Raw genomic sequence first — 22,813 nt, 5'->3', positions numbered from 1 at the left:
AAATATTTTTGACATTAGAAAGAACAGTTCTGATGCCATGGAATATATGACAAGAGTTGAACTTGCTGCTCCAAATTTAGAAATAGCTAATAAGATAAGGAGACATGGGATCTTCCTCTTACACCGTCATCAGAAGCAAAAAGTGATACTGATATCAGTTATTTTTACAAATTGGAACAGTTTTAAAAGCTAAAAGAAAAGAGGCAAAGGACTCCTCTTACGTGTCACAACTTTCTTTACAATCGGTGTATCTCTCTCCTGCCCATCTCTCAGGACCGAGATGGTGTAAATGTATTCCACGCCTGGAGTCAGGCCAGACACGACGATGCTTCCTGACTCTGAAGTCACTTCTCGTGGTGCTTCCCCTCCCTGGCTTGGTCGTACACCCAGCTAGAAGAAGGAAAGCAAAATAAACACCAAGGGCAAATATTTCCAGAGCTAGGTTACTGCCAAGAGGTTTTGGTCATGCTTTGTATAATGTGAGCTTCTATGCACACTGCATGCTGTGCTTTTATTAGGGAATGAGTTGGCGCCTGCCTTTCGCTCTATTAGATTCTTCAACTGGAAGCTCCCTGGACTGGGGGCGCAAGGTGGGAGAGGTATCTTCCCAAACTGCATTACATTGGCTTGTAATGGAAGTCTCTGGAGAAATGTCATTACATAAGGTTTTGCTTGATAAATAATCTCCTGATATAAACCAGAAGTACACAGAGGCTTGGGGCAACATGGCAGTTCATTTCTATTTTCTTTTTTTTCTTTTTATTATTTATTTATTTATTTATTTATTTATTTAGTTTTTTGAGAGAGAGAGAGAGAGAGAGAGCAAGCAGGGAAGGGGCAGAGAGAGAAGGAGACACAGAATCTGAAACAGGCTCCAGGCTCTGAGCTGTCGGCACAGAGCCTGACACGTGGCTCGAACATATGGCTGGTGAGATCATGGCGTGAGCCGAAGTCAGATGCCTAACCAACTGAGCCACCCAGGTGCCCCTCTATTTTCTTTTTTGCTGGAAGAAATCCTCTAGCACTTTTTTTAATGAGTTATGAACATTCAATGGAAAGGTTAGTAGAGCCTTTAACATTTTGTACTTCAGAAACATTTCTTTTGAAGAAGTATGTTCATAGCTTAAACTGCAGGACAGTATATTACAAAAGAAGAATTAAAATAAATGTGCCCATAATTTTCAATTTTTTAATATTTTATTTCAAAACCTAGGCAATACCGTATCATCAAACAGTGTTCTACTCTAGAGATGTCCTTTGTAGGTTACAAGGCTTCTGAAAGTAAGAATGACACGATTAAGGAGAATTTGAAAGGTAATCTTCAAAAACCGTTTCTTTATATTTAAGTAGCATAATCATCAATATGGCTATTTGCATATTTCAAAAAAGAAGTGACCTTTGGTGTATTTTTTTAAACAAGCTGTCATTGGGATTTAGTCTTGATTTCCAATTATAATAAATATTTCTCTCCCTATACTCTAAATGCCAAAGAAAGGAATTCTTTTAAACATATTCATTTGTATTCATCACTTTCCTAATATCATTACTTTAAAGAACATGAATCCAGATATCTACAGGGAAGACCTTAATCTTAACTTCTATTAAGAAATTCACCCAAGGGGCTTTGAACAAGTTGAGATGAAATGATTGGATGAAAATGTGATTTTTAAGTGACTCTGACTTTAATTGGTCTCTCTAAATGGGTTTTTGTGAACTTGTTGACACCCATTTAGAACAACACAACAAATGGCGTTTCCTTATATATTTTAAAATGCAGTCCCCTGGGGGAAAGGATGGAGAAAATCAGATAACAACAACAGTTCCATACTAATGTTTTATCCTTTTGCGAAGCACTTCCACAACCTCAGTCCATCCTTCCAGAAATCCAGTGAGGCCACAGTAATGTTATGCCTGGACAATGCAGTCAGAGAGGCACAGACAGAAGCAGTGAATAAAACCCAGGTCTCCTGACTCCCAAAATCCTGTTTCTACCACATTCAGAAACATAAGGCCACTTCAGGGCTGTCTCACAAGAGGTTAGGGATATCTGCAATTTACCTTAAAACCAATCCTTGGAGCAGGTGTCCATGTGATCACAATGGTGGTCTCAGTGACCTCTGTGTTGTAAGGTGGAACAGAGCCGAGAGGCTGCCCTGTGAAATAGAATCAATGCATGTGTTCAATGTGCTGGAATCACAGACTATTGCACAGAATGCATGTAGCAATTTTTTTGTTTTTGTTTTGTTTTTGTTTTTTCAGAGAAAGAGAGAGCGAGAGTGGGGAGAGGGGCAGAGAGAGAGAGAGAACCTCAAGCAGGCTCCACACCCAGCACAGACCCCAACGCAGGTTCAATCCCACAACCCTGGGATCGTGACCCGAACCGAATTCGAGTCATCTGCTCAACCGACTGAGCCACCCAAGCACCCCAGTAACAATTACTTTTATGGAGAACCTCTGTTTACTCAGCTAGTGGATCCTGAATGTAACACCCTCACTGGGTGAGAATTTGGAGTAGGTCAGCGCTTCTCAGTCTTTTCTGTGCCACACAAGTTGTCTGACACCTGGCTAAAATGCAGGTTCTGACTCTGTAGGACCAACATGGGGCTAGAAGTTTGCATTTCTGGAATGCTGATGCTGAGTCCATGCATCGTACTTGAGTGACAAAGAGCTAAGTGACAAAGAAGACACTTTCAAGTCCTTGCAGTCTATGATTTGTGTCTTTTCATCAAGTTTGGGATTTGAATTTTAGGACAATTAATTTCCCTGGAGAATCCCACTGAAATATGAAACTGACCACAAATTGATTATCATTCTGCTTTTTAAATCATTAATTTGAGAACAATAGTTAAATTACAGATGAGATCTGAAAATAGCCTTAAGTTGAATTATTCCATAATTATGGTCAATTATTTTTGGTTGCAATAAGAAATGCCACATGAAAGTTAAACAAAATCTGCCATTAAAGACACACTTAAAAATTCTAAAGGTTCCTTAAATATGTGATTACCCATTTAGGATAATCAGACTGAAAAAACTTAGTACTCTGCCACTGAAATTAAGAATTATAACAAAAGTTAATTTTGCATCTCCTAACATCCTAACCTCACTGTTATTTCTCTTAATAAAAATATTACTTTAAAAAGAAAAAAACAGAAAAGAGGAGTGCCTGGCTGGCTCAGTTGGTTAAGCGACTGACTCTTGATTTCGGCTCTGGTTATTATCTCATCGTTTGTGAGATCAAGCCCTGGACTGGGCACTGCACTGAGTGTGGAGCCTACTTGGAATTCTCTCTCTCCCTCTCTCTCTCTGCCCCTCCCCCCCTCACATGCAACTCTTTCTTTCTCTCTCCCAAAATAAATAAACAGTAAACAAATTTAAAAACAAGAAAAGAAAGGATGAAAGAGTATGTGTACACAAACTTAAGATAGACATTTTCGGGGCACCTGGGTGGCTCAGTTGGTTAAGCGTTTGACTCTTGGTTTTGGCTCAGGTCATGATCTCACGACCTGAGTCATGAGATCAACTCATGAGTTCGATGAGTTCACAACTTCATGAGTTCACAAGTTCGAACCCCACATTGAGCTCTGTGCCAACAGCACAGAGCCTGCTTGGGATTCTCTCTCTCGCTCTCTCTCTGCCCCTCCCCACCTCACACTGTCTCTGTCTGTAAATAAATAAATAAATAAATAAACTTAAAAAAAAAAAGATAGACATTTTCAACAGTCCTATGAATCTTACTACAGAATTAGAATCTCTAAAATATAATCGGCTGAACAACTAAACCTTGTAATAAGGAAATGAGCATTTCAATAACTGGCTGCTATGGGAAAGGTGAGGTCTCAAAAGCCAAGACATTTGAACAGGGCAAGTGTCAAATTCAAGGGTTTCAAGTGTGTTGCCAGCTCGGATCACGTGTTTGATGTCTTCATAATTCCTTCTTTTTTATGTACCAACCAAATTCTGTGCCCACTGGGGGAAACAACTATTAAATGCATTTATGCTAAATTGTGAATGGCTGGTGAGACAGTTATCCCCCAGAGGCACACACATGGAAATTAAAAGTCTCAAGACCCCACTCACTACTCAGTGCCAGTCATTCATCTTCCCTGTGATCACTTGGGAATTCAGGCACCATTGCAATTCTTCCTCCCCCCCCTCCCCAGTCTGGACTTTAATGTGTGATTTTAAAAACTGTTTTGAAAATACTGTGTGGGGGAAAAATAAAATATGTGTGTGGGCTACTTTGTAATTACTTACTCTAATGGTCAAATTGAAGTTCTACTGGTTTAGTGAGCTGTTTCCTAACTATGTTATTATTTCAAGGGTGTTTTGGGGGGAACCAGGATGGGTAATCCATGGTGCCTTCCCAGAGTCTCTGAAATCATACACCACTTGGCTGCTGCTGACTTTGACAAAATGCCGTGACCAGCCCTGAGTGACCATGTTAATGGCCACCAAAAAAAAAAAAAAATTCAGAAAGCAAGCAGCTTCTTGTACTGAACATCTGTGAAAGCCACAACTTTTCACAAATTACATTCTTTTCAACTGTCTTGGGCTTCAAGACTGGGTGTTTTCTACTGCTTGAGCCAGCCAGCTAGAATCTTCCTAAGTTTAAGATGATGCTCTCTGCCTGGGAAGACCATTACAGGAAAGTCTCCAAACCACAAACCCACAAACTGATGTCAAACAAAGGATGTGACTGTAGTATGAATTATGGGTTCTGGCAGGTCATACATGAAGAATAGCCTAGCTGTTAAAGAAATAAAATTTGCCCTATTTATAAAGGAATAAGCTGTATTTTCCCCAGAAACAGCCCCCCACCCCCCACCCTCACATTTGCTTTTAAGAATTTGGCACAAGTTGTAAAATCCAGAAAAGTTCTTCCCAGAATTAAGCTTGGTAAGACAGTAAAAAGCTACAGAAACTTACAGCAATTTCAAAAATATGCAAGCCCTACTGATGTTTATAGCCTCAGAGAGTTCTCCAAGTTCAAATGAAGTTGTGGAACTCCCTACTTAAGTAGGTTTATTTAAATTGAAGCTTGGTTGAACTGTTTTCGTTCTCATTCTTCCCTCAATCATCTATTCAGTGAATATTTTTTGAAAGCGTGCTGTGTGCAAGGCACTATGTTAACCTTTATCTAATAAAATTAGTTTTGACTATCAGTACTTCCCTTAACTCAAATATAATTTTATTTTATATAAATATACTGTGCAGAGAATAAAAATAACATGTCCAATATATCAAAGTCTCCAAATAGTCTACACTGACCTGCCATACTCTACTTAATTACGGTTAGTACCAGTGAAAATGGTTTTTCTTTCGTGGGCACTCAGTCCAACAAAAGAAACTACACAAAATATGTATCATGTTAAGGAGTGAAAAAGTAAAAATGTTAATTTGTAGAATCGTATGTGGTCAGAAAAAGGCTAAATCTACTGAAATCTCCATTCTAATTCATGAAAGGCATCTGTAAGAAATAGATATTTACAAGAAATATAAAACACTGGTTTCATATTAATGGATTCTAGAGTATCTTAGTAACATGTAACATAAGATAGCAAAATTTAAAGGTTAAGTTACAAATAAAAAGACTTCACTTGCTTACAATTAGTAGTTACTTAAGAAAAAGACTCCACTAACAAAAATCATACACCAAATTTAAATGGAATTAAATTTTGGGTAAATTATGAATTCCTACAGGAAAATGAATTTTCTTTGGGAAGTAAATTCCATAGTTATTTACAACTAAACTTATATTCACTTTTTGAATGCTTATTAACGTTTGTATTCTTAAAAGCTTTTAGAAAAATGTAAACTAGTTGATAGTTGTAATATATGTCAAAAAGTGTTACGTGCTTCTGTAACTGAAAAGGTCGATTTAAAAATAACCAATAAAGCTAGAAATTAGGGGTCTCGTAATTCTTTGTAATATAAATGAGAATGTTTTTAATAGAAATCAGTTTATGAATATAGGTCTTTATTGTGATGTAGATACATAGGAGATTTAAGGCCACTTCCTATAAAAGGTTGAATAAAAAAGGATAGATGTGACCAAAAATTGTCAGTATTTTCTCTCTTATTAAGAACTCTTGAAGTGGAACTTCAAGAGTAATTTAAGAAAGATAAAAGGAAAATAAAAGTTACTCTGTTCCTCAGAAATACTTTGATCTGCTGCAGTCTCATAAAGAAATAATTTCCTGGGGCACCTGGGTGGCTCAGCTGGTTAAGCATCGACTCAGCTCAGGTCATGATCTCATGGCTCATGAGTTTGAGCCCCACATTGGGCTCTGTGCTGACAGCTCAGAGCCTGGAGCCTGGTTCGGATTCTGTGTCTCCCTCTCTCTCTGCCCCTCCCCTGCTCGTGCTCTGTCTCTGTCTCTCAAAAATAAGTAAACATTACAAAAATTAAAAAAAAAAAGAAAAATCATTTCCTTATCTTCTTGGTCTGTTGGTTTCCATTCAGTTGGTAAATGTTTTTATTCTACATTTACTGCTATCATTCAACACCCAGAGTATTAGGATGTAGACATAGGTGCTGTTTCCTTGCCTTAACTAGGATTTGGTAAATTCATTTAATACAATAGCATTCAATTTTCAAATAACTAGGTGCTTTAAACTGTGTTACTCAAAGTGGTCCCAGAGGAAAGAAGAAGCTTGGCAACATTTGTATTTTAACATGCTGCTACCTTCATCAAGAAAATCTTGCTTCGAAAAATAATCAACTGAACTGAATGGTGTGTTTCATGATTTATATTATGGCACAAGCTCCTTATTGTCCAATAAGAAACAATTCATGGTTCAAATAGCTGCTCCATGACCACATTTTGAGTAGCACTGGTTTAAATCTTCCTTTTTTTTTTTTTTTTTTAAGTTTATTCATTTGTTTTGAGAGAGAGAGAGAGAGAGAGAGAGCAGAGCAGGGGGAGAGGCAGAGAGGGAAAGAGAGGGAGAGAGAATCCCAAGCAGACTCCTCACTGTCAGTGCAGAGTCCGATGTGGGGCTCAAACCCACGAATTGTGAGATCATGACCTGAGCAGAAACCAAGAGTTGGAAGCTCAACCGACTGAACCACCCAGGCGCCCCTTATACTAAGGTTTTTTAAGTTAACTTTTTAAAAGTGGGATGAAGAACAGGGAGTGTAAATAAAGGTAAAAGAACCTATGACATCACTAAGAAAAGAGGGTAAACTTTGGCTTACGGGTGGTAAAGACTCCAGTGGCTTTGGGGCTCTGTTGGTTGCCTTTGACAGCCATGAGGGTTGCAGTATACTCAGAGGCAGGCTGCAGATTCCTAAGTGGGTACTGGGAGGCAGAGGGCCCTATGTTGTACTGCTTGGGCTGGCCTCCCCGGGTCAGGGCCACGGTCAGTCGGTACCCGGCTATGCGGGCCCGAGGTGGAGTCCAGGTCACTATGACAGTGGAGTCCGTTTCGTTGGTAAATCGGAGGTTAGTGGGAGCATCCAATTCTAGAAAGAAAAGATGAAACACATCAAGAAATATTTGAACCTTGGTAATGCTCATACTGAAACTTAAAAGCCCAGCTGAATTTTCTAAAGATTTCTCAAGGTTGAAACTAAGCAAAAGTCAAAACCTTGGAAATGTTGAGCCATTAAGAAATGGAGTGCTACACAGAACTTTGCAAAACTGTGTCAGTCATGAGAAATTGCTGCTTTTTTTTTTCTTTTTTTGCTTGACTTTGATCCTGAGGAAGGTCTAATTTTCCATCCTGACTTTTCCATCACCCTCTGAAATTGTACTAACATTATAGAGATAGCATTAAAAATACAAAAACGAAAACACTCGTGAAGTCTACAATTAGACTCTGCTCTGAGCCAAACAGGTTAAGAAATGAGAGACAAGCCCACTAAAATGAGGGCAAGACATAACCTCTACAAGGAACAGAAACAGTATTCTCTGCATTTATTGAATGACTAGTCCTTTGCTAGAGAAATAAAATTAATTTTCCCATGATTCCTATCAGGTAATAATTATAACATATACATCAGAATCATGGTAAGACACTGGTGAGTGTGCACTATCAGAAAGAATCACACACATCGTGAGTTTCCTTGAGTATGATTACTAGCGGTTTCCCTGCAGTAATTTAAAACGCTTTTCAGATGAAGGGAATGCTTAGGAGATAGTCAAGGATAATCACTGAAAGAATGGGACATAGAGTCAAAATGCCATTACGTCTTTGTAGATCTAGCTCCATCACTTCCTAGCTCTGGAACTTTACAAATTGCAGAAATTTTTATGAGCTTCAATTCCTTCATGAATCCAATGAGGATAATAAGACCTTCCTCATTAGATCCAAAAGAGTATTAAATATAAGGACAACGCTTGTAAAGAACTGAGCAGAGGACCTGGCACTTAATAAGCAATGTTTCAAGCAATCACTATTCGTAAGTAACTCTCTCATAGAAGGGTTAAGAGCATACATTTCAAGTTTGACGGGGACAAATGTAGTTATAAAAAATATACTCAGGTTTGTAATCCATGTGTCTGTTAGCAAAGAAAATTAGGTTCTCTGAAGTTGTCCTCTCTCAGTGCCATTACGTGGGTGCATGAATTTGGGGCACGGGTTACCATTTAGCATGATGGAGCGGGTCTCAGTTTTGCTTTCAGGTGTGATGTGCTTTACGTCCACTCTGCATTTCCTTATCCACTGGGTATTTCCCTATTTCTAACCATAAACCTAGGAGTAAATGGTTTGCTGCACATGCACCACAGATTGGGAATGAGGGTGGAGTATTCGGGGTGGAGATGGATGAGAGCAGAACATACTGGTCGTCTGTTCTGCCGTCAGAGGCTTGCTCTCCCTCCCTTGGTTCACAGCGAAGACTTTGAAGTGATAGGTGACCCCGGGGGACAATCCGGTGACCTCCGCAAAGGTGTTCCTGCTAATGGGCAGCCTCTGTCCATGCTCCCCAGGCAAGTTGACGGGGATCACGTCCACGCGGTAACCCGTCACGGGGCTCTCAGGGGGTGTCCACATGATGGTGATCTTGACGTCAGTCACTTCCACAAACTGCAGGTCCTTGGGAGGGGGAACTTTATCTAACAGACAAGAGCCAACTGGTCAGTCACAATTCCTACTGAAGACTATTGTGGTTTTTTTTTTTAAGCCAATTTCCTAGATGTATATAAGCAAATTCACAGGGGCTCTCATTCCAAACTAATGCCAAATTTTGTCTCTTAACTAGAAAATATGAATTTTTTCTTATATTTTCATGGTTCTGACATACTGCTTACATAGAACATTTGAAGTTTTTATCTAAAATATGTAGGTTAACCGAAGAGTTTCCAACATATTAAGTGTCCTATCAAGTAGTTTAAAATAAGCATGCAAAAAATACAGTACAATACAATGCAATACAATAATACAATAATAAAATAAAATAAACCCTTATTGTGACAACAGAAAAAAATGTGGTTTGTATTTTACTGAACCATTTTATAGTATTTCAAAGGAACAGAGAAAGTGAGCCTTAAGTTTCTAGAGAAAAATGTGAAGACCCTAGGGTGTCAGTTTTTATTCGGGAAGGCCAATAGCCAGCTTTGATAAGTCAGTTAATAGTGTGGACATTTCAGTCATATTTCTTAAGTTTAGGGATAAACTAATCTATAAGATCACTTGCATGGAGGAAATGTTGACAGAGACGAAGCAACCCTCCCACAGAAACAACTATTCTTTCGTCTAACATTTCTGGTCCTCCCTAGCAGGCTAAGGAAATGAACACAGTCCAAGGATAGTTTTTATTTCGCCAACAAAAGAGCGGTTAGTCGTGTTTCCTCGTTAAGCCCTAAGAGATACAATGCCATAAGAAGTGACTTTAAGTTACCTGAACGCGGGACACCAGTGGTTTCTTGCTGGATGAAAACAGGAGTACTTTCTTGATTTTCTTCCACAGCATAGATCGTGATGTTATACTGAACTCCAGGTTGCAAGTCACTGAGGGTGACGGAGTTGGCGGTTTCAGGAAGGTTAAGTTCTGTGCTACTACCTTCTACTGATGGCGAGTACACTATTCTGTATCCTGCAGATTCAAGGGGGAAACGTTAGCCACACTGTTTTATGAAACAGAGGTTTCGTAAGTCGTAAATCTCTTATCAGAAAAACCCTTAGCATCTTGCTTGATTAGTTAAGAACCAGTGATGTTGCCACTTCTCATAAGGACTATTCAGTACAAAGGTAAAATAAGAGCAGCCGTGCAAACCTTTTTAAATAATAAATATCATCCTTGAAGACCTAATATCCTTAATAAATGTCTATTAGAGATGCCACGAGGTGAAAATACTCATGTTAAAATGATTTCTTCTCTTTGAGCTCCGAGCACTGAAAGCAATTAGTGAACTACCTTGAGCGCAGATTGTCTAGCACTGTCTCTTTCAGAAACTTTAGAGGCAGCTGAGCCACTTAATGAGCAAAGAAGGCAACTGAGCTACCTCTTTAAGAATAAGTCTTAGAATGAGGTTTTCAGAAAAATTAACCCTCTTCGGCCTCAGAAATGCCTGGTTAAATAAGTCCATGAACTGGCTTTAGAAATTGTGTGTGTTGGGGAGCCTGGGTGGCTTAGTCGGTTGAGCGTCCGACTTCAGCCTGGGTCATGATCTCGCAGCTGATGAGTTTGAGCCCCGCGTCGGGCTCTGTGCTGACAGCTTAGAGCCTAGAGCCTGCTTCAGATTCTGTGCCTTCCTCTCTCTCTGCCTCTCCCCCACTCATGCTCTGTCTCTCTCTGTCTCAAAAATAAAGATAAACATTAAAAAAAATTTAAGAAATTGTGTGTGTGTGTGTGTGTGTGTGTCTGTGTGTATGGGGGTCAATAAAATGGATATGATGGGAAATGATCTGTAAGAAAATTGAGCTGTAAGCCTTGATGATAATCACATTCTGAATTACTATTACACACACACACACACACACACACACGTACCCCTCTACCCTAGACTAGTAATTATGCAGAAGATTTACGTGACCTCCCTGTCCACAGGTTAGAATCGGCCACCTCGCCACCTACTCCATCAAGACTAACATGGCAGCCAGGGAGAGGAGGCCACGCTCACCTGTGATGGGCGCCTGGGGTCTGCTCCAGCGAACAACAATCGAGGTGTCATCGACTCGGTCCACGGCAGGGTCAGGAGGCGCATCGGGCGCTAACAAAAAGAAGAAAAGGGCAAATGAGGAAAACAGTCAGGAAATATCACTCTAGGCCTGTTCTGCAGACAAACAATTCTTCTCACAGCATGTAGTACACATGTACCTGTTGTCTGTGAAGTAGACAGGATCAGACTCTGCTCTCCTTCTTCAGATATCTGATAGACATTTACAATGTATTTTCGTCCAGGAAGCAGGTCAGGGATGCTCACAGAAGTGGCCGTGCTTGGAAGATCTTTAAAGTAAAAAAGGAAAGGTTACCAATCAGAGCAAACCAATCCCTCAAATCACTCCAACCTGTAAGGGGATATTTTTAAAACTGTACATTCATAAGGGAAGGGGAAAGTTTAGAAGGAAATGTACTAATGGGTAATCGATAATTATCAATACATTATGAGATTTTTCTTTTGTTTACCATTTTTTTTCTGAAATTTTTCTCTGAAGATATATAATTTTTGTAATCCATCCCCAAATTTATAAAAATAGCTTTCTGTAGTTAAAAGTCAGGGTAGCGGTTATGGTCAGGGGACGAGGGGGTGTGGGGTAGGAGGGATGATCTTTTTTTTTTAAGTTTATTTATTTTGAGAGAGGGGGAGAGAGAGAAAGAGAGCATGAGTGGGGGTGGGGCAGAGAGAGGAGAAGAGGGAGAGAATTGAGAACAGGCTCTGCTAACAGCACAGAACCCAACTCGGGGCTTGATCCCACGAACTGTGAGACCTTGACCTGAGCTGAAATCAACAGTCAGAAGCTTAACCAACTGAGCCACCCAGATGCCCCCGAGTGTTCTTTTTCTTAATCTGGGTGCTGCTCACATGGATGTCCCCACTTTATAAAAATTCATCAAGCTGTATGCCTATGATATATTATACTACAATCAAGTTTTTAAAAAGCCCCTAACCATGAGAATTTGAAAAGCATGAGTACACCCCCAAAGGCTAACATTTTCTGCTGTGGTCCTCATACTGGCAATCACTTCCCTGGAGAAAACACTATGGTTGTACAGACTTGTGCCCAGGCAAACGGGTAAGGCAGCTCACACTGGGACCAGGAAAATGTGAGCATGGCTCAGGAAAAATCCAAGCTCAGTTCTAGAAAGGGTCAGCTGTTCTCCTTCCTCACATTGGAAGTTTGTTCGGTCTGAGCTGTCAACTAGTTCCGAAACTCAATGAACACCTTCTTGGAGGTCCCCCAACCCACATACACATAGAGTCACCATCAGCCACTCAAAAGCTGTCATGGCAACACATTTAGCTTACCAAGGTACTGTGGTTCATCTCCCTCCTCACTTAGCTCGTATTCCACACGGAATCCTGACACGGTGTCTGATGCCGAGACCCATGAGACCACAAAGCTGCTGGCCGTGATTTCGGTCACAGATTCAGAAGTGGCCACAACGGGAGAAAGGGGTGTCGTCTCTCCTGTCACAGTGTTGCCTAGACAGCCACGGGAAGGGGAGAGGGAGCCTTCAGCCATCAAGAAAATGTCCTACTGTCATCCACAGAACACCATTTTTTAAAAACAGTATTGGGGCCATCCATGGAAGAATAGGACTTGAGAAGCAAACCACTCCCTGAGGACAGCGCAGCTCTGAGGAACACAGGCATGGACATGAGGATGGCTCGGGTACGTACTAGTCACTGCTGTGCTCGTGCTGGTGGTGGTGAAGTCAAAGCGTGTCACCTCTCTGTGGCCGTAGTGCTGAACACTGATGAGCTGTCCCTCATATACCACACCTGGGGTCAGGCCTTTGATGGTGTAGGAATTCAAGTGGCCAGGAATGGTGGCTTCCTTCCAACCACGTGGGGAATTTTTCTAAAGATTTAAAAGAAAAAAATCACATAAGTATTCACAAGGGTGAACATTCAGAGACGATCATGAGTAATCTTCAAAGAACGAGGGACCTGTGCAGCTCCATTGTGGAGGAAAATCGTGGAAAACTGAAATCAGAATAGGGACCTGTAGCAGAGTTTAATGTCAACAATAATTATTAGTGTGGCTAATATTTACTGATAGCTTATTGTGTACCACACCCTGTGCTTTTACTTGCATTCTCTCATTCAGTCTTCATCTCTCCCTTCTCCAACTTCATGGTATAAATGCCCTCATTTTACGGGTGAAGAAACAGTTATATGACATGCCCAAGGTCACACAGTCACAGGCACGGGGCACCTTCCTTTTTGCCAGACAAATTTATTTCATATTAGCAAGAAAATACGATGAGCCTAAGTTTTGCCTCTCCCATTTTTTAAATGTCTATGATGCACAGAGATATATTCTTTTCTTAGGTGGGAAATGGCCAGATATTCTACTTCTCACTTAGTAGGATACAAATTTCTTGCCTTGCAGAAATAAAGATATAATATTACTTTGTGACTCAGTTCCTGCAACCATCACATATAAGGTTCAGCTGGTCTGGCTGTATGACTCATTCTTGGATATGATTTACCCCATCAAAAGCGGTTAGCCAACTTTGGGCAAGACTGCAGAAGAATGTGATTTCAGTTTATTTAATCTTTGCTTCCAGTTTACATTTCACATCCGTCCAGCTTCATTAATATGTCATGGATCACAAAACTCATTGCAGTAAAATGTGTGGAAAAGAAAAACACTTACTTCAAACAAGATGAGATCCTTTTAAGTGTAAATATTCTAAGCTAAGTCAAAATACATTTTTAATGCCCAGTGACTTTTTAAAATTATCCAATCAACCAGTTCCTCAATAATTCAAATACTCAAGTGTCCATTTATATACATATATATATTTAATTTTTAATGTTAATTTATTTTTGAGAGAGAGAGAGACAGAGTGTGAGTGGGGGAGGGGCAGAAAGAGAGGGAGACACAGAATCCGAATCTGCGCTGTCAGCACAGAGCTGGATGCGGGGTTCGAACTCACTAACTGTGAGATCATGACCTGAGCTGAAGTCGGACGCTTAACCGACTGAGTCACTCAGGCACCCCCATTTATATTTTTGAAATAAATGAAATGGATCGTAGTATATTTTAAATTTAAATTTTAACTCAAGTACGTTGAAAAAATCTCAAATTAGTCATTACAATTAGATCAGATTTCATGATAACTGTTTTATTCAATTCTAGAAGGTTAGGCATCAGAAGAAAGTATTCAAAAATACACTCTTGGATAATATCCATTGAGGAAAAACCTGAAAATTCTTCATCGTTAAAAATCTTAAAGAAATTAATCACTGCTGCTTCTTTGAAGATTTTCCAATTCAATGTACATCTTATGACTTCCCTATAAATGTCCCTTATTACAGTGATCTCACGCAATACTTCAGAATTAGTTTTAAAGTAAATAAAACTGGGAGTGAGATGTAAAGATGAGAGACAAGAAGGTATTGGAGGGGAAAATACAGTAATCCCACTGGCTAACATCACTAAATGCAAAGTTCTGGAAATGGCTGCTCTGGACACTATGACGAGAATACTGAGTATACTACAAAAAAGAATGCTTTTGGGGCACCTGTGTGGCTCAGTTGGTTAAGCATCTCTTTGTTTCAGCTCAGGTCATGATCTCATGGTTGATGAGTTCAAGCCCCATGTCCGGCTCTGTGCTGACAGCTTGGAGCCTGGAGCCTGCTTTGGATTTTGTGTCTCCCTCTCTCTCTGCCTCTGCCTTGTCCATGCTTTCTCTCTTTCTCTCTCTTTCTCTCTCTCTCTCTCTCTCTCTCTGTCTCAAAAATAAACATTTAAAAATTTTTTTTAAAAAAAGAATGATTTCACAGCTTGAATTTTTCCCAAAGAGTTTAAATACAATTGCCTGAGTTGGTCCAGCATTTTGTTTTATTTTGTTTTTAATTGCTAGGATTTAACAGCTGTGACTAAAAGTGGACATTTTTTTTTCCTGGGTTTAAAAGAGTGTTTCTTAAGTTATGAGTCATGAATTTTGGAGATCTAACAGGCAGGTTTGAAGGGTAAGAAATACTAAAATTTACTAGATCAACATCTTCCTCAGTATGATTTCTTCAATTTCTAGATGCTTCTCATTAAAAACTCAGAAGGTTCACTTTTTAAACAAGCCAACTATCACCCCTCATTTTCTTCCCTGGAATCATCTCTTTTCCCCCTCTACCTAAATAACTTCAGAGAAACAAAAGTAACATTTTAAGAAGTGATCCCTTAAAAAGTGAACCTCTATAGCTAAATATTAATTTTTTCAAATCATGGAAATGATGCCAATAACTGTCTTCCTCTGACAGAGGTGCAAGATATACGAAGCCTTTAGATTCCCTTCCCATATCGGGGAAGAGTTGTTTCAGACATTATCATCTCTAATTCCTTGTTAAGAAGATCTTTCTAAATAACAAATCTTTCTAAATCCTTCTAAATACCAAAAAAGCTAAATCTATATATCAAATCACAGATAGTTCATCAGATCGGTTGGCTCGAAAGCTGGAAAGCAAATATTTAGAATGTGTTTGTTTCAGAACCCTCAATGTCCCGTTTGTGGGTGGGATACTCACAGGTTTCCATCTGAGAATGTACTTGGAAATGTGAGATGGCTCTGGTGCATTCCACTGGATGGGGTGAGAATTGGGCTGACTGGGGGTCTCAGTGATGATGACTTGGACGGGACCAGTTGTGCCTGAAAATGAGAATGCGAGATTTGGTGATCGTGGGTATTCACTTGCTTCAACTTAAAACTAAGTGCACGTGGATGGCCATCATTAAAAGATAGTTTTGCTTATCAGTAAGGGTGAGTATAGTTAAAAAAAAATTCTGGGATTACTTTTTTACATATTGCCCTTGGAAATCAATGCAATAAAATCCTTTTTAGTCAATAAGTCATTGTCGTTCACATGAGAAATGCAAATAGAACTTGTTTATAGCAAATAAAATAAAATTTGAAAAATGCCTTAGTTTTATTTTGTCTCCATTTTCAAAATAAGAATTGAGAAAATTGCCAAACTACCCTAACCCAAATAAAGTAACAAAGAACCCAAGCTCCCATTTATTTATCATACTAAGCTTCTTTAAAACAAATTCTCATTTGTGAAGCCTTTCATCTAGAATGAATCCACCCACTAAGAAGGAAACAACATTCTAAAGGTCATATGACATGATATAAAACACCCATATTTCTAAATGGGGTAGAATCCTAGATGAATACACAAAAGCAGTAATTACAGGTTCAGTTTTATTTCTTATCAGCCTACGCATCCCATTAGGGAAAAAGTTTTCATTTTATTTTTACTTAGTAAGTATACTCTAAAATCATATCACTGATGGGCCATGTTATTAAGAGATTAAACTTTTTTTTTTTTTGAAAAGCAATTATCAGCTGAAATGACAGGTTGAAGTATATACTAAATTCAGTATTTCCACATCTCAGTATGTATTATTGTTTCCTACAAAATTTAAAGTAGTTTTTTTAAAGAAAAAACAATATAAGGAAAATGGAATTAATTTCTTAATAGTGTAGACTCCACTTAGGATAATAATGAATTACCCAGAAAATTTATGCTTGCTGAGCAGAACACATCTTTTCCCTAAACACTGTCTTTTTCATGATGTCAATGTTCAACTTTTTTGAAATGAAAACAAAGTTTCTTGTCATAACCTTTCCAAGAATTTCTAACTGCCACTCTATCAAAGACAGCAAAATTTTGCAAGTTTAGTAAAGTATTTCACCAGATTGTTAACAGATTTAGGTTTTCTGAAAGCTCTTAGGAAAAAAAAAATATTGATTTTCAAACCTAATTATCTTTGCTGTCAAATTCTCTTTGAAAACAAAGTTTTCTGTAGCAGAACAAATATATAACTTGCATCTCTGCGTAGACTTAAAAGTTTTACAATAATATGCTCACTTCCACACTGAGAATAATTCAAAGTGGTTGAAAACTAACAAGTTAAGATTCTTTGAATCTTAATTTCATTTAATGCACCTATTTCTAAGCCACATAAATATCAAAATCCATGTACAGAATTCTTAGTTTTCTATAATTCCATGTCACTCTTTGAATTACCCCTTCTGTTCATGAAGCTCCTCAAAAATACAAATAAATTTTTAAAGACAAATGGTGAAGCAAAATGTTAGAGATGTGACTTCCGTGAACATCAGTAAATACAGGAATATCAGGTCCTTAAATTACTTACAATAATTGGCATAAGGTTGTTCAAATATCAGTCCTTTAAAGAATTCCTACTATAATTTCCTTAGGTAAAGAGACCTCTGATATGTATATTATTTAATTTGGCAGTCATGATTTTGAGGGAGGAAAAGGTTTATGATGCCATAGAATGTACAACACCAAGAGTGATCCTTCATGTAAACCAAAGACCTGGGGTGAAAATGGTGTCTTGATGCAGGTTTATTGATTGTAACAAATGCACCGCTTGGGTCGGAATGTTTGTAATAGGGGAGGCTGGGCATGTGTGGGGCAGGGGCTGTACGGGAAGCTCTGTATCTTCCTTTCAATTTTGCTGTGAACCTAAAACTGCTCGAAAAAAAATTAGCTTTTAATTAAAAGAAAAAGTTTATGATGGTTGAATGTCTGTTAAGTTTTAGAAAGACAATACAAATGACAATTACTGTCCACCTTTAACCCTAATCCTGTTCCTGGGTCCACAAGGTAATAAACAAGAGGGGAGGGAAACAAAAAAGGTGACTCACTTGTTTTTACCTCAGTGATGGAGCAAAACTACAGAAGTTTTTTCTCTTTCTAAACTTTCAAGCACTGGTTTGAAGTTATAGGTTTTAAAATTTAGGCTTGTACCATAGACCACTGAACATCAGTGTGGATTTCATGCATTTAGTGTATTTTTTATCAGAGAGTAAAGAGCCCGTGTCCATCATTTGTAAGGCCAACTAAATTCTGGTTACCACTAGACTTGAATCTACATATGATTTGAAGACAGGACATCTGAAAATTCTGACATCATTTACATTGGTTAGATTTGGTAAAACTAAAATTAACCTAACTGGTATATACTAGCAATTACCAGTAAAAACCTTACTCCCTCTCTTATTCAATCTGCTCAGGCTAACCATAAAATAGTTAAGTAAAGATATGACACAATGTGTATGCTTTTAAAATCAGTTTAAAATAAGGCCAAAATGAATCATTTCCAGGAACGATGACCCTGGGGAAGTTAAATATTTATGAGTTTGTGACTCAGTTCTTTTTTCTCTATTTTGTTTGCTGAGATCTGTGCTTCCATGGCTGTTTATTGACAAACCAAATGCCTCTTATCTTCTCTGAGTTTGAACAACTCCACCAAATCCTCTGTAGATGGGAGCAAACAGGGCAAGGCTCAGAGACAGTCTACTGGTCATCTGTGGTTCCTTTATTCTCCCCAACCTCATGAAGCCCCGTGCGCTAGGCATGAACCACTGAGCAAACCAGGCATGGAGATAAGAACCCAACCACGTACTGAGGGCAAACACCAATCCCCTCTCCAAATCTCCTTCTCTGTGTTCCCTGAGCATTCTTCTTACCCTTTTTAAAAAATAGGAACAAAGTCAACAAGTAAACTCCAAAGCAGAAGGCTTCCTTCCCATGTAGATTTCACCCCTGTCCGGTTCACCTAAATGCTTCCAGCGAGCAGTTTTGTGAATAGGCTCATTGTAAAAGGGTGAGAAAAAATTTTTTCTCTAAATCATTGAGGACAATTTTCGACAAGTTGCCACAACAATAACAACCATAAACATAGAAACTCAGGAGCATTTCTTTAGAAGGCTCTACCCTTTAGTTGCTTCATTAAAGGAAAAAATATATATATATCATTTCTGAACTTAAGGTTCTTCTGCAATCAGATATTTTAAACGTTATTAAATTAAAAAAAATATATTTTAAGTGATTCCTACACCTAAATTCACCATGAATACAATTTAAGAGCCAGGTCAATTTGTGCTGTGAGCTTGTTTAAGCAAAGTCACCTTGTACGGCCCTGGCAGTGACTGAGGACTGGGGAGAGCAGTGTTTCTTCCAAGTTTGTTGGAAGGGTGTATCTGGGCGGTTAGTGTTTAGGATCAGAGATTGTTAGGTTGTTTGTGCTAGAAGGAACTTTAAAGGCAATCAACTTTAATATCCCCATTTTACAGATGAGAAACTAGTGAGTGAAGCTTGACATGGAACTCTTTCACAGCCTACAGCCAGGACCCATGTCTTGGCAAACTCTACCTTTGGCCAAATTGTTCCATATCCTGTTTTCTGTGATAGTGGATATGTGTAATAAGAGATACTAATCTCTTATGACATTATGGAGGGATTTAGTTTACTTAATCTTTTTGTTTATTTTTGAGAGAGAGAGAGAGAGAGAGAGAGAGGGAGACAGGGCACAAGCAGGGAAGGGGCAGAGAGAGAGGGGGACAGAAGATACCAAGCAGACTCCTCACTGATAGCAAAGAGTCTGACATGGGCTTCAAACTCACAAACCGTGACATCATGACTGGAGCCAAAGGCAGACACTTAACCGACTGAGCTACCCAGGTGTCCCTAGTTCATTTAATCTTAATTTCTGTCATAGGCAGAATCTGATGCTCTCCCAACTTCTTTTTGTTTCTGAATGTGGCCCATGTTTCAGGTCTAAGGGTGACAGAGGCCTAGGAGGCTTTGCAGCTTAGTAGTTGCTCAAATAACTGGTGCCTAAAAATTTGAGCTTCATAATTCACCGTGTCTTATTATAATCACTCAGTGAAATTACATTTTAAAAATGTTTTTTTGTCTAAAATGAATTAATCACACCTCCAGCTAGGCATTATGTCCTGTGACCTAAAAAAAAAAAAGAAAAAAAAAAAACCAAACCCAGCAATAAACATTTGAGAATATTTGAACTGCGTAGGCAGAAAATTGACCAAATTACTCAACTCTTGACCCAGGATACTTTGTTCTAGACTCCAACTGATCAAACAAATGAAAATTTTGACACAAAGAAGCCCCAGATGAAATGGTGAGCGAACACACATACCCTATATTGTATTTCACATAATCTCTCTAGGCAACCTTTCTGTTAAGAGCCGTAACATACAACCCCACACGTTACTTCCAGTATAGTTCACGGTATGGTTTCTATTTCCACATGGGGACATGAGATGAAATTAGCCAGAGTGTTTTAACCTAATGGAATGCTCTACAGTGTTCAGAAACAAATTTACACACAGGCACATTTTCACAGCTGAGCACACCTTTAACTTGCTGGAGGAGAAAGGAAAATTATTTTAGTCAAACATCTGATTATTAGAGACATGAGAAAAAGATAGAAAATAGAGAGGAGGCCAATGCAGGCATTAGAGTGTTGAAAATACTGATGCTGCTCTGTTTTGGAAACTCCGTTAAAGACTCTCAGTTTGCATTAAGAAAGGTACTTACCTGGATAGGTCTGCAAAGGTTGGCAATGCCACTCCCCAATGCCACGGCCATAGCAGTAGCACTGGTACCTGACACCATGCACGTACTTCTCCCAGGAGTCTCCAATTTGATAAAATGTTCGGGTTTCTGAATCCTGGCATTGGTCTAAAATATAAACAAGTAGAAGAAGCAGCATTGAAGACACGGAGGTACAAATTTCATTTCAGTGTGCTAGACCATATATTATTTAAAAAAAATTTTTTTTTAAGGTTTATTTATTTTTGAGAGACAGAGAGAGACAGATCATGAGCAGAGGACATGCAGAGAGAAAGAGGGAGACACAGAATCCAAAGCAGGCTCTAGGCTCTGAGCTGTCAGCACAGAGCCCGATGCGGGGCTCGAACCCACGAACTGTGAGATCATGACTTGAGCCAAAGTTGGATGCTTAACCGACTGAGTCACCCAGGCGCTCCTATATTCTTTAAAAAACATTTTTTAATGCTTATTTATCTTTGAGAGAGAGAGAGAGAGAGACAGTGTGAGTAGGGGAGGGGCAGAAAGAGAGGGAGACACAGAATCTGAAGTAGGCTCCAGGCCCTGAGCTGTCATGTCAGCACAGAGCCTGATGCAAGGCTCAAACCCACAAACTATAAGATCATGACCTGAGCTAAAGTCGGATGCTCAACCAACTGAGCCCAGACGCCTCCCCCTCCTTTTTTAAAAATTTTCAGACCGCATATTCTTAATTTTAATGGAAACTTGCAACTGTCCTTACATTTAAAAAAAATTTAATGTTTTTTATTTTTGAGAGAGAGAGAGAAACAGAGCATGAGCTGGGGAGGGGCAGAGAGGCAACTGTCCTTACAAATATATGTGGTTACAAAATGTTTTGTTCATATCTTTTACCTTACAGAGCAATTAGTAGTAGTAAAAAAAAAAAAGTACCCATTGGGAGAAATGTTTAGCTTTCTAAAAAGATGATATTTCTTTTTTAATTTATTTTTATTTTTTTCAAGTTTTATTTATTTTTGAGAGAGACAGCATGAGTTGGGGAGAGGCAGAGAGAGAGGGAGACACAGAATCTGAAGCAGGCTCCAGGCTCCGAGCTGTCAGCACAGAGCCCAAAATGGGGCTCAAACTCATGAACCATGAGATTATGACCTGAGCCGAAGTCAGACGCTTAACCGACTGAGCCACCCAGGTGCCCCAAAAAAGACGATATTTCTAAATAAAAAATTTATGATTTAGATTTCAGTACATACTGACATTCTGAATATCAATTTTGGAACAATAAATTAGATATTATATTTAACCTATATTGATGCACTAACTTACCGTTTGAATAGTAAGAACAAAGGATCACTTTATATACCTCTTTAAATTTTGGAGTGCTTAATTTTACATGCACATGGATGAACTAGATTTTAACAATGACTACTTGCTGAGCAGTTTCTAAAAAAAAAACCTCTCAGGCTTCTCTCTCAGCTTTGATAGTCTCATGTCAAACAAACTCATCTGATCAGTTTGTTTTCGTGGTGAGCAACAGGTCTCCTTTGGTAAGGGAATATTAATGGATTACCTTAAGGCTGGCCACACAGCTCTTTTAAGGCTCAATCTTCACTGTTTGCTTAGATCTACTATAAAGGGCAGCCAAGAAAAATAAAGTATTTGGAAGGAGGTATTTACTGGCATGCTCACTTGCCCGCGTTATTGCACAGTCAGCAAAGGAAAGTTCTCTTTCATAACATGGATTCTCTTTATGATTCAGAACCAAAGAACTAATTCCATTCCATTAAAATAAACCTGCATGTGTTACCAAACTCAACAAAAATAGATAACTGTCACTATCAAACTGGTATCTTGGTCTATGATTAGAGAAAAGACTTTGCAAAGCTCTCTGCAAGCCATTGATCAAAGTCTGGAGTCAACTTCCATTATGTAATATCAAATGGCTCTCCTTATCTGAAACTTGTTAACTAGTCCCAGCGTCCAAAACCTCCTAGAGACATGAGGCTAATTACCAACGGGATCGCATTTCCATCTGCCCCGGCCCTGACCAAAGCAGGTACAATTCAGCATGTGCCCCTCTTCATGACGCTTGTGGAATGTGTCATTCACGTTGTAAGTGATGTCGTCAACAATACACTGATCTGTTTAGGAGACAGTGGGATGGTGGAGAACTTTTTTAAGTTTCATGATGAGATAAAAAAAAAAGTCATGTTTTTCAAAGCGTACAGTTTTTTCCCACTAAATTACCAACACCTCCCACTAAAATAACTTTTAAACTAGCATAGAAAGAACATTTTTTCAAAACTTAGTCAGGAATACAGGATTTGGAAAAA

The 22,813-nt window shown here is 38.9% G+C and overlaps 1 protein-coding gene across 13 annotated transcripts in view; it reads right to left on the bottom strand.

Annotated features, from left to right (window-relative positions):
* Positions 1–22,813, bottom strand: part of FN1 (fibronectin 1) — a 69,750-nt gene that overhangs the window by 32,136 nt on the left and 14,801 nt on the right. For all 13 annotated transcript variants that reach the window (XM_058705831.1, XM_058705842.1, XM_058705885.1 and 10 more), the window contains exons 11-22: positions 22,493–22,621; positions 20,493–20,636; positions 15,645–15,766; positions 12,792–12,972; positions 12,417–12,593; positions 11,267–11,395; positions 11,070–11,159; positions 9,848–10,042; positions 8,790–9,062; positions 7,202–7,468; positions 2,059–2,153; positions 222–390 (exon numbers count right to left, since the gene is read on the bottom strand). In XM_058705831.1, coding sequence (XP_058561814.1) covers positions 222–390; positions 2,059–2,153; positions 7,202–7,468; positions 8,790–9,062; positions 9,848–10,042; positions 11,070–11,159; positions 11,267–11,395; positions 12,417–12,593; positions 12,792–12,972; positions 15,645–15,766; positions 20,493–20,636; positions 22,493–22,621 — 1,971 coding nt within the window. The remainder of the gene's footprint in view (positions 1–221; positions 391–2,058; positions 2,154–7,201; positions 7,469–8,789; positions 9,063–9,847; positions 10,043–11,069; positions 11,160–11,266; positions 11,396–12,416; positions 12,594–12,791; positions 12,973–15,644; positions 15,767–20,492; positions 20,637–22,492; positions 22,622–22,813) is intronic.

Source organism: Neofelis nebulosa, chromosome 2, assembly GCF_028018385.1.
Source record: "Neofelis nebulosa isolate mNeoNeb1 chromosome 2, mNeoNeb1.pri, whole genome shotgun sequence".
NCBI lineage: Eukaryota > Metazoa > Chordata > Mammalia > Carnivora > Felidae > Neofelis > Neofelis nebulosa.
This window is presented reverse-complemented; position numbering and strand designations above follow the sequence as displayed.